The sequence below is a fragment of the Epinephelus lanceolatus genome, chromosome 12 (assembly GCF_041903045.1).
Source record: "Epinephelus lanceolatus isolate andai-2023 chromosome 12, ASM4190304v1, whole genome shotgun sequence".
NCBI classification, from domain to species: Eukaryota; Metazoa; Chordata; class Actinopteri; order Perciformes; family Serranidae; genus Epinephelus; species Epinephelus lanceolatus.
In genome coordinates this window covers 41675417-41687428 of record NC_135745.1, presented here as the reverse complement: position 1 = coordinate 41687428, position 12012 = coordinate 41675417, and the positions used below count along the sequence as shown (strand labels likewise).

At 42.2% G+C, this 12012-nt stretch overlaps 2 protein-coding genes across 2 annotated transcripts; both read left to right on the top strand.

Annotated features, from left to right (window-relative positions):
- Window positions 1-451: 451 nt before the first annotated feature.
- On the top strand, window positions 452-2894 carry LOC144465111 (tripartite motif-containing protein 16-like). The gene has a single exon (XM_078173432.1). It carries the CDS (start codon window positions 747-749, stop codon window positions 2406-2408), a length of 1662 nt encoding a protein of 553 aa, XP_078029558.1. The 5' UTR covers window positions 452-746; the 3' UTR covers window positions 2409-2894.
- Window positions 2895-8918: 6024 nt separating this feature from the next.
- Window positions 8919-11360, top strand: LOC144465110 (tripartite motif-containing protein 16-like). The gene has a single exon (XM_078173431.1). It carries the CDS (start codon window positions 9216-9218, stop codon window positions 10872-10874), a length of 1659 nt encoding a protein of 552 aa, XP_078029557.1. The 5' UTR covers window positions 8919-9215; the 3' UTR covers window positions 10875-11360.
- The last annotated feature ends 652 nt before the right edge of the window (window positions 11361-12012 follow it).

The following is a 12012-nucleotide window of genomic DNA, read 5'->3' as shown; positions in this document are numbered from 1 at the left end:
AGAAACCTTTTTATATTCACCTGTACAAACATGTCACAAACTAAAGTGCAGAACCAAATAATCTGGTGCATTCAGGTCCTGTGGGGATTCAGAGCTGCACCAAGTAACTCATTTGAATCAGCTGTTTAAATGCATTTATCATCAAAATACATCTTTTACTCAAAATGACTTTCTGAATTGAATCTGTTTTCTCTCAAACATAACTTAAAGACTTTCATCTGCTAATAGTTTAATTGTTGGAGTTTCATTACCTTTACAGCAGTGATTAAATTCTGTGTCTCATATTTACTGTTTTAGAATTATTGTAAACAATCATGAGTTTGATGAAACTTAATTACGGGACAGTTTAGAAAACTGTGGAGCCGTCTCCAAACCCTCTGATTCTTAGAAGAGTTTACCTCCTAAAGGATGAAGTGATCAGTGTTTTTAAATGAGAAATGAGCTCTGTTGTAAACAAGTGTTAAACACACAGTATCTCTGTCAAACTGCTCCTCTTCCTGGAATGACTCAGAGCTTGATGAGCCCTCCCTCCTCTTCCTGCTCTCACACACACAGCCAGCTCCACTCTGTCCACACATTTCCTTGTTCCCTCCCCTTCAGATCTACAGTGTGTAACCAACACTGTGGTGACGTGACAGAGCTGACAGACTCCATTCACTGCAGGAACACATGATGTTTAGATCAGAGCTCAAACTAGTTTCACTTCTCAGAGAGTGAAACTCACACAGTCACTGCCACGAGGTGAAATGGCGCAGAAAGGAGTTGAGCTGGACCGAGAAACCTTCTCTTGTTCCATCTGTCTGGATCTACTGAAGGATCCGGGGACTCTTCCCTGTGGACACAGCTACTGCATCAACTGTATTCAAAGCTTCTGGGATGGAGAGGATGAGAAGAGAATCTACAGCTGCCCTCAGTGTAGGCAGAGCTTCACACCGAGGCCTGTCCTGAGGAAAAACACCATGTTAACAGATTTAGTGGAGAAACTGAAGAAGACTGGACTCCAAGCGGCTCCTGCTGATCACTGCTATGCTGGAGCTGAAGATGTGGCCTGTGATGTCTGCACTGGGAGGAAACTGAAAGCCTTCAAGTCCTGTCTGCAGTGTGTGGCCTCTTACTGTGAGAAACACCTCCAGCCTCATCGTGACTCGGCTCCATTCAAGAAACACAAGCTGGCGGAGCCCTCCAAGAAGCTGCAGGAGAACATCTGCTCTCGTCATGATGAGGTGATGAAGATGTTCTGCCGCACTGATCAGCAGTGTATCTGTTATCTCTGCTCTGTGGATGAACATAAAGGCCACGACACAGTGTCAGCTGCAGCAGAAAGGACTGAGAGGCAGAGAGAGCTGGAGGGGAGTCGACAAAACATCCAGCAGAGAATCCAGGACACAGAGAAAGATGTGAAGCTGCTCCAACAGGAGGTGGAGGCTATCAGTCGCTCTGCTGATAAAGCAGTGGAGCACAGTGAGAAGATCTTCACTGAGCTGATCCGTCTCATGGAGAAAAGACGCTCTGATGTGAAGCAGCAGCTCAGATGGCAGCAGGAAACTGAAGTGAGTCGAGTCAAAGAGCTTCAGGAGAAGCTGGAGCAGGAGATCACTGAGCTGAAGAGGAAAGACGCTGAGCTGAAGCAGCTCTCACACACAGAGGATCACAAGCAGTTTCTACACAACTACCCCTCACTGTCAGCACTCAGTGAAGCCACACACTCATCCAGCATCAACATCCGTCCTCACCGCTACTTTGAGGACGTGACAGCGGCTGTGTCAGGAGTCAGAGATAAACTACAGGACGCTCTGAGGGACACATGGACAAACGTCTCACTGACAGGGACTGAAGTGGATGTTTTACTGCCACAACCAGAGCCCAAGACCAGAGCTGAGTTCTTCAGATATTCACGTCACATCACACTGGATCCAAACACAGCACACACATGGCTGTTATTATCTGAGGGGAACAGGAAAGTGACATTCATGAGACAACAACAGTCTTATTCTAAACACCCAGACAGATTCACTGGATGTTGTCAGGTCCTGAGTAGAGAGAGTCTGACTGGACGTTGTTACTGGGAGGTGGAGTGGAGAGGAGGAGTTTATGTAGCAGTCGCATACAAGAATATCAGCAGAGCAGGGGGTGAATGTAGATTTGGACACAATGACAAATCATGGGCATTAAGATGTGTCAACAGTTATGAGTTTTATCACAACAGTGTCAAAACTCGTGTCTCAGGTCCTCGGTCCTCCAGAGTAGGAGTGTACCTGGATCACAGTGCAGGTATTCTGTCCTTCTACAGCGTCTCTGAAACCATGACTCTCCTCCACAGAGTCCAGACCACATTCACTCAGCCTCTCTATGCTGGACTTTGTCTTTGTTGGACTGATTCCACAGCTGAGTTGTGTCAAGTCAAATAGTCAGAAGTCATTTAAGGGTTAAACTCTGTGTTTGGTCTCCATGTTTGTTGCTGACAGCTGATTGTTGTGGCGTTTCTTCACTGCACACAGATCAGCTGTCAGTCAAACATTGTGGGCGGGACTTTGACATCTTCTCCTGAGTTGTTGTGTAAATGTTTGAGTGTGTGTAGGTGGCGCTCCTTCCTGTGTGTGTCACCTCCTTTATCCTCCACACTTTGTTGTCTTTGTGTTCATCTGTAAAGAAATCTATAATCACATTTATTTGTTTGGCAGACCAAATGTTGTTGTTGTTATGAGGTTTTATAGAAGTGTAATGATCCTGATCATAATCAATAAGGACATCATTCATTATTGTCTTGTACACAGCTGAGATTCTTGTGTGGATGAAGTGAATCTGAACATGAAATCACTGAACAAGAGTCATTTAATAGTGTTTGCTTTCTGTTTTTGTGTCCATGAACATCAAATAAATTTGGATGCAGATCATAATTTGTGTCGTCACAAGTCATTCAAGTGAAATTTGTTATTTAAATCTTTGTTTTGATCAGATGTGGCCAGCACAAACATGATTTGTTCCTGAGCTTGTAGATTACAGGCCAAAGACTGTTGTGGTTGGAGAACTGTGTCACAAAGTCCTCCTCAGTCCTGCTTCTCCCATTCTGCCTCTCTGTCCCTCCCTCCAGCCCCCTGCATCACCTCCATCCATCCACCAGATGTCCTCACACTTTCCCTCCTGTCGCAGTCACCTGACTCTCTCATTCACCTGCTCACCTGTTTCCACTTTCCCTCATCAGCCCTGCAGTATAGAAGCGCCACGTTTCCACTCATTCCCTGACAGACTGTTTTTTTCATGTCTTCTCACCACTGAGCTTCAAAAAGTTAAATATGTGTAACTTTGGGCCTAACTGTTTTTCTAGCAGGCTGTAAACATGTTTACTAAACATACAAAATAAATAAGTGAATAAAATAAAAAAAAATATGAAAAACATATAATTAAATCTAAACATATACAGTACAGGCCAAAAGTTTGGACACACCTTCTCATTCAATGCGTTTTCTTTATTTTCATGACTATTTACATTGTAGATTCTCACTGAAGGCATCAAAACTATGAATGAACACATGTGGAGTTATGTACTTAACAAAAAAAGGTGAAATAACTGAAAACATGTTTTATATTCTAGTTTCTTCAAAATAGCCACCCTTTGCTCTGATTACTGCTTTGCACACTCTTGGCATTCTCTCCATGAGCTTCAAGAGGTAGTCACCTGAAATGGTTTTCCAACAGTCTTGAAGGAGTTCCCAGAGGTGTTTAGCACTTGTTGGCCCCTTTGCCTTCACTCTGCGGTCCAGCTCACCCCAAACCATCTCGATTGGGTTCAGGTCCGGTGACTGTGGAGGCCAGGTCATCTGCCGCAGCACTCCATCACTCTCCTTCTTGGTCAAATAGCCCTTACACAGCCTGGAGGTGTGTTTGGGGTCATTGTCCTGTTGAAAAATAAATGATCGTCCAACTAAACGCAAACCGGATGGGATGGCATGTCGCTGCAGGATGCTGTGGTAGCCATGCTGGTTCAGTGTGCCTTCAATTTTGAATAAATCCCCAACAGTGTCACCAGCAAAACACCCCCACACCATCACACCTCCTCCTCCATGCTTCACAGTGGGAACCAGGCATGTGGAATCCATCCGTTCACCTTTTCTGCGTCTCACAAAGACACGGCGGTTGGAACCAAAGATCTCAAATTTGGACTCATCAGACCAAAGCACAGATTTCCACTGGTCTAATGTCCATTCCTTGTGTTTCTTGGCCCAAACAAATCTCTTCTGCTTGTTGCCTCTCCTTAGCAGTGGTTTCCTAGCAGCTATTTGACCATGAAGGCCTGATTGGCGCAGTCTCCTCTTAACAGTTGTTCTAGAGATGGGTCTGCTGCTAGAACTCTGTGTGGCAATCATCTGGTCTCTGATCTGAGCTGCTGTTAACTTGTGATTTCTGAGGCTGGTGACTCGGATGAACTTATCCTCAGAAGCAGAGGTGACTCTTGGTCTTCCTTTCCTGGGTCGGTCCTCATGTGTGCCAGTTTGGTTGTAGCGCTTGATGGTTTTTGCGACTCCACTTGGGGACACATTTAAAGTTTTTGCAATTTTCCGGACTGACTGACCTTCATTCCTTAAAGTAATGATGGCCACTGGTTTTTCTTTAGTTAGCTGATTGGTTCTTGCCATAATATGAATTTTAACAGTTGTCCAATAGGGCTGTCGGCTGTGTATTAACCTGACTTCTGCACAACACAACTGATGGTCCCAACCCCATTGATAAAGCAAGAAATTCCACTAATTAACCCTGATAAGGCACACCTGTGAAGTGGAAACCATTTCAGGTGACTACCTCTTGAAGCTCATGGAGAGAATGCCAAGAGTGTGCAAAGCAGTAATCAGAGCAAAGGGTGGCTATTTTGAAGAAACTAGAATATAAAACATGTTTTCAGTTATTTCACCTTTTTTTGTTAAGTACATAACTCCACATGTGTTCATTCATAGTTTTGATGCCTTCAGTGAGAATCTACAATGTAAATAGTCATGAAAATAAAGAAAACGCATTGAATGAGAAGGTGTGTCCAAACTTTTGGCCTGTACTGTATAAAAGCTAGACTCCAAAAGTAGAGTAGCTGATCATAATAGGTTAGACCCTGATTGGACCTTTATCCCGTGCAACTGCCTGTCCCTTTAAAGTTTCTGTATGTTTGTAGGTATCTGTCTGTGTGTGTACCTGTGCCTGTACATACATGTGCGTGTGTTTTGACTGTTTTTCTTTTGCAAAGCTGTATAGCAGTTTGTATGTTGTTAAAGAAACATTAAAAATATCTGAAAACAAAACCCAACAAACAAAGAATTACAAGGTTCTGTCTGTGGTCTGAGCGGTTTTGAGACATTGAGCTTCAAAGTTTAGCATTCCAAATAACATCAATGATATGAACCTTTTTGTTTTCAAACTAAAAAGTCCACATTTTGACAGAAAGGTCAGATAGAACCGTATAATTCCAAGGTGACGATCAGCATCTTTCGTCTGCACTGACAGCCCAGTGTTATGAAAAGACCACATTTCCATTGATGAAAGGTTTCTTTAAATGTGGAGACAGAATGAAACTGGAAGATGGCACCACAAGAAAGGAACTTGCTTTAATTCCCGGCTTGTGCCATGGAGCTAACTTCCTTTTTGTTGTCTATCTTCTTCAGAGAGTTGAGTGTCTCATGCAGTGAGCCTGCAGCACTATCAGCAAGATCATTTTGGGAGGAATTAAAGTTGGCATGGGGCTCTTCTGTTATATCCTCCTGAGACCCAAGCTTTTGTTTGCTGTGCATTTTCAACTTCTCCTGGCTTTTTGGGATCAGTTGCACCTGATAAGTATAAAAAACTAAACATTGTCAACTATAATAAGTCCCAGTGTCCTCAAACGAGTACTTCCTAATTAACAGCATCTTGTTACTGGTGTCAAATTTGTTGCCATATCAAACTACAAACATTATTAATCAGAAATAAACAAGTTTCAACCATAACATGTGATCAGGTTTTAGACCTTGTTGACCTTTGTGTCGGGATCAGCTGCAGACTGACTTGGCAGAGATGGCTGCCATCTTGTTTTTACATGATCAGTGTATTGTGCTCTTAAAGCCACTAGATGGCACAAACAGTGTCCACGTATAAGGACAACAGGTCTGAGTTAAGGAGAATGAAAAATAAGGTCAAGCAAAGCCAAAATGTGACGTCCTCATGTGAGGACACTGGGTCTCGGGAAGATATTGAGAACTGGTGTTGAATAAATAAAGTGACTGTGTGGATAAATGAAGTCCCAAATCGTTGAACAGACTTTACTGATGGGGTGTGTGAACAAACTGAAGGTTGACATATAAATACACACGTTTGAAAAAAGTCTTTTCTTCTCGTCTTCGTTCCAGGGGATCAGACAAACCTGATGGAGAAAACGTGACACTGATTTGAGATTATAACTGAGGCACTTTTCCTCCTGTAACTTTCCTCACTGAAACAGCGTCACCACAGTCCTGGATGCCACTCATTTATTTCTCAGCTTCATTTCCTATCTATAGTATTTAGTATCATTTTTTGTTTATGCTCATTTTGATGCAGATAATAATTTGTGCCCTCAGAATTCCCTCAAGTTTAATTTGTTATTGAAACATTTAGTAGTTTGGAGCCAAAAATGGCCACTAGATGTGGCCAGCAGACGCATGATTTATTCCTGAATTTGAGCTCTTATTTTAAAGTTCTAACTTTAATTGTAAACATTTATAATGTGTATACATGACAGTATTAATAAGAGGAGAATGTCCCCAGCAGACAGCACTTTGCAGAGACACTAGAAATCCAAAACATTAAACCACCACTGGGATATTTGAACTGTGTTACTGGGGATTTTGGGGGAAGTCTCATTTCAGCGGTTGCACAAAGTTCCATCAATCAGAGCAACCTCAAACCAGAAGTTGTGGCATTTCCCTTTCAAAGTAGAACAGGGTGATGAGTGGTAGAAAATGAATCAAGTCACTTGATAATCAGCTCTTTTTTTCATTTTACATCCACTTGAACCCCTCTATTTTTCACTTCTCACACATTTCATCACTCCCATTACTAATATTTTCATAACTTCCAGTTTGTTGAATCACGTTTTGCTCCTTCACACACTTTCCTTAAATGACACTTTTGTGTTGTGAGTGATGATTGATGAATGTAAGGTGGGGAAAATGATGAAATATGGTTTTGTTTTCATCAAGTTACGATTGCTTTAATCAAACCAGATTTACAATGAATCAAATAACTCCTCACTCCACTCCTCATAATGTGTTGCAGAGCAGTAAAAAGAAACTCAAGGTTAAAGGTCAAGAACAAAATAAAAGCAGGTGAAAGTATTTTTTAAATGTTATCCTTGACCTCCTCTGTTCAGGGATGTAGCACCACATATTGGAACCTTTGCATAAGCAGTCTGTGTGGGCCCCGCACTTTTCCCCTCTTGATCCATCTCTCTCTCACACACCTTTTGAATACTTTTCTTATTAAGTCAGTTTGCTTTCTTTCCCTTTCCTTTCTTCCTTTCTTCCTTTCTTCCTTACTTCCTTTCTCTTGCTTGGGGAAAGACCATAGACTGTCTATAATAATGGATGGAGCTACTGTGATGTCACCTTTGGGTTTTGTGGACTCAAGTTCGGCATTTCAGCCGTGGCCATCTTGGTTTTTGGAGCCAGAAGTGACCATATTTGGAGGAGAGGGTGGAGCTGTGGACTGTAGCGACTCCTCGCAGACAACCTGTCACTCAAAGCAGCCCCGCCCATAACCCTCTGAAACCTGAGCAAACTGGCTTTATTTCTTTAAACACACGTGAAAAAGGCAACTAAAGAAGAAATGACCCAAAAATTTATTAAAAATTAAAAACAAGAAAATGTGAAAAATGAAACAACCTGGAAAGAGCGCTTAAAAATTGGAATAATTCTGTAACATCATTTTAAAATGTAATAAGCATAACAATAAATAAATAGTTTTAAAAAAAAATCTAAATCTTTATTTACTTTTTTTTTTGGTCATTAAAAAATCTTCTCACCAATTTCTCATTGTCTTTTTTTCATGTTTCCTCACCACTGAGCTCAGGGTTCAAAGGGTTAAATATGTGTAACTTTGGGCCTTAAAAAAAAAATGTTACGTTAAAATTCACCCCGTGTACAGTTGTTACGAGTGTAGAAATTAGCTATAGAGACCAAAACTGTTTTTGTAGCAGGCTGTAAACATGTTTACTAAACATTATTACTTGGGGCAAATAAATAAATGAATTAAATAAAAAAATATAAAAAACTATATCATTACGTCTAAACATATACATGATGAAAATATCCATTATAAAAATAATGATAAATCTTGCAATTAGCCTGTAGATGTTTTCCCAGTTGTGCTTATTTAAATGTTGTTGCTCATCGTCCTCCTTTTATTTTGAAATCCCTGACCGCAACCTGTATTGTTTCCTGTTTTCAGTTTAACAGCTGATGGTGAATATAAGAAAGAAACCTTTTTATATTCACCTGTACAAACATGTCACAAACTAAAGTGCAGAACCAAATAATCTGGTGCATTCAGGTCCTGTGGGGATTCAGAGCTGCACCAAGTAACTCATTTGAATCAGCTGTTTAAATGCATTTATCATCAAAATACATCTTTTACTCAAAATGACTTTCTGAATTGAATCTGTTTTCTCTCAAACATAACTTAAAGACTTTCATCTGCTAATAGTTTAATTGTTGGAGTTTCATTACCTTTACAGCAGTGATTAAATTCTGTGTCTCATATTTACTGTTTTAGAATTATTGTAAACAATCATGAGTTTGATGAAACTTAATTACGGGACAGTTTAGAAAACTGTGGAGCCGTCTCCAAACCCTCTGATTCTTAGAAGAGTTTACCTCCTAAAGGATGAAGTGATCAGTGTTTTTAAATGAGAAATGAGCTCTGTTGTAAACAAGTGTTAAACACACAGTATCTCTGTCAAACTGCTCCTCTTCCTGGAATGACTCAGAGCTTGATGAGCCCTCCCTCCTCTTCCTGCTCTCACACACACAGCCAGCTCCACTCTGTCCACACATTTCCTTGTTCCCTCCCCTTCAGATCTACAGTGTGTAACCAACACTGTGGTGACGTGACAGAGCTGACAGACTCCATTCACTGCAGGAACACATGATGTTTAGATCAGAGCTCAAACTAGTTTCACTTCTCAGAGAGTGAAACTCACACAGTCACTGCCACGAGGTGAAATGGCGCAGAAAGGAGTTGAGCTGGACCGAGAAACCTTCTCTTGTTCCATCTGTCTGGATCTACTGAAGGATCCGGGGACTCTTCCCTGTGGACACAGCTACTGCATCAACTGTATTCAAAGCTTCTGGGATGGAGAGGATGAGAAGAGAATCTACAGCTGCCCTCAGTGTAGGCAGAGCTTCACACCGAGGCCTGTCCTGAGGAAAAACACCATGTTAACAGATTTAGTGGAGAAACTGAAGAAGACTGGACTCCAAGCTGCTCCTGCTGATCACTGCTATGCTGGAGCTGAAGATGTGGCCTGTGATGTCTGCACTGGGAGGAAACTGAAAGCCTTCAAGTCCTGTCTGCAGTGTGTGGCCTCTTACTGTGAGAAACACCTCCAGCCTCATCGTGACTCGGCTCCATTCAAGAAACACAAGCTGGCGGAGCCCTCCAAGAAGCTGCAGGAGAACATCTGCTCTCGTCATGATGAGGTGATGAAGATGTTCTGCCGCACTGATCAGCAGTGTATCTGTTATCTCTGCTCTGTGGATGAACATAAAGGCCACGACACAGTGTCAGCTGCAGCAGAAAGGACTGAGAGGCAGAGAGAGCTGGAGGGGAGTCGACAAAACATCCAGCAGAGAATCCAGGACACAGAGAAAGATGTGAAGCTGCTCCAACAGGAGGTGGAGGCTATCAGTCGCTCTGCTGATAAAGCAGTGGAGCACAGTGAGAAGATCTTCACTGAGCTGATCCGTCTCATGGAGAAAAGACGCTCTGATGTGAAGCAGCAGCTCAGATGGCAGCAGGAAACTGAAGTGAGTCGAGTCAAAGAGCTTCAGGAGAAGCTGGAGCAGGAGATCACTGAGCTGAAGAGGAAAGACGCTGAGCTGAAGCAGCTCTCACACACAGAGGATCACAAGCAGTTTCTACACAACTACCCCTCACTGTCAGCACTCAGTGAAGCCACACACTCATCCAGCATCAACATCCGTCCGCGCCGCTACTTTGAGGACGTGACAGCGGCTGTGTCAGGAGTCAGAGATAAACTACAGGACGCTCTGAGGGACACATGGACAAACGCCTCACTGACAGGGACTGAAGTGGATGTTTTACTGCCACAACCAGAGCCCAAGACCAGAGCTGAGTTCTTCAGATATTCACGTCACATCACACTGGATCCAAACACAGTCAGCACATGGCTGTTATTATCTGAGGGGAACAGGAAAGTGACAGTAATGAGACAACAACAGTTTTATTCTAAACACCCAGACAGATTCACTGGATGGTCTCAGGTCCTGAGTAGAGAGAGTCTGACTGGACGTTGTTACTGGGAGGTGGAGTGGAGAGGAGGAGTTTATGTAGCAGTCGCATACAAGAATATCAGCAGAGCAGGGGGTGAATGTAGATTTGGACACAATGACAAATCATGGGCATTAAGATGTGTCAACAGTTATGAGTTTTATCACAACAGTGTCAAAACTCCCGTCTCAGGTCCTCGGCCCTCCAGAGTAGGAGTGTACCTGGATCACAGTGCAGGTATTCTGTCCTTCTACAGCGTCTCTGAAACCATGACTCTCCTCCACAGAGTCCAGACCACATTCACTCAGCCTCTCTATGCTGGACTTTGTCTTTGTTCTGATTCCACAGCTGAGTTGTGTCAAGTCAAATAGTCAGAAGTCATTTAAGGGTTAAACTCTGTGTTTGGTCTCCATGTTTGTTGCTGACAGCTGATTGTTGTGGCGTTTCTTCACTGCACACAGATCAGCTGTCAGTCAAACATTGTGGGCGGGACTTTGACATCTTCTCCTGAGTTGTTGTGTAAATGTTTGAGTGTGTGTAGGTGGCGCTCCTTCCTGTGTGTGTCACCTCCTTTATCCTCCACACTTTGTTGTCTTTGTGTTCATCTGTAAAGAAATCTATAATCACATTTATTTGTTTGGCAGACCAAATGTTGTTGTTGTTATGAGGTTTTATAGAAGTGTAATGATCCTGATCATAATCAATAAGGACATCATTCATTATTGTCTTGTACACAGCTGAGATTCTTGTGTGGATGAAGTGAATCTGAACATGAAATCACTGAACAAGAGTCATTTAATAGTGTTTGCTTTCTGTTTTTGTGTCCATGAACATCAAATAAATTTGGATGCAGATCATAATTTGTGTCGTCACAAGTCATTCAAGTGAAATTTGTTATTTAAATCTTTGTTTTGATCAGATATGGCCAGCACAAACATGATTTGTTCCTGAGCTTGTAGATTACAGGCCAAAGACTGTTGTGGTTGGAGAACTGTGTCACAAAGTCCTCCTCAGTCCTGCTTCTCCAATTCTGCCTCTCTGTCCCTCCCTCCAGCCCCCTGCATCACCTCCATCCATCCACCAGATGTCCTCACACTTTCCCTCCTGTCCCAGTCACCTGACTCTCTCATTCACCTGCTCACCTGTTTCCACTTTCCCTCATCAGCCCTGCAGTATAGAAGCGCCACGTTTCCACTCATTCCCTGACAGACTGTTTTTTTCATGTCTTCTCACCACTGAGCTTCAAAAAGTTAAATATGTGTAACTTTGGGCCTAACTGTTTTTCTAGCAGGCTGTAAACATGTTTACTAAACATACAAAATAAATAAGTGAATAAAATAAAAAAAAATATGAAAAACATATAATTAAATCTAAACATGTACAGTACAGGCCAAAAGTTTGGACACACCTTCTCATTCAATGCGTTTTCTTTATTTTCATGACTATTTACATTGTAGATTCTCACTGAAGGCATCAAAACTATGAATGAACACATGTGGAGTTATGTAC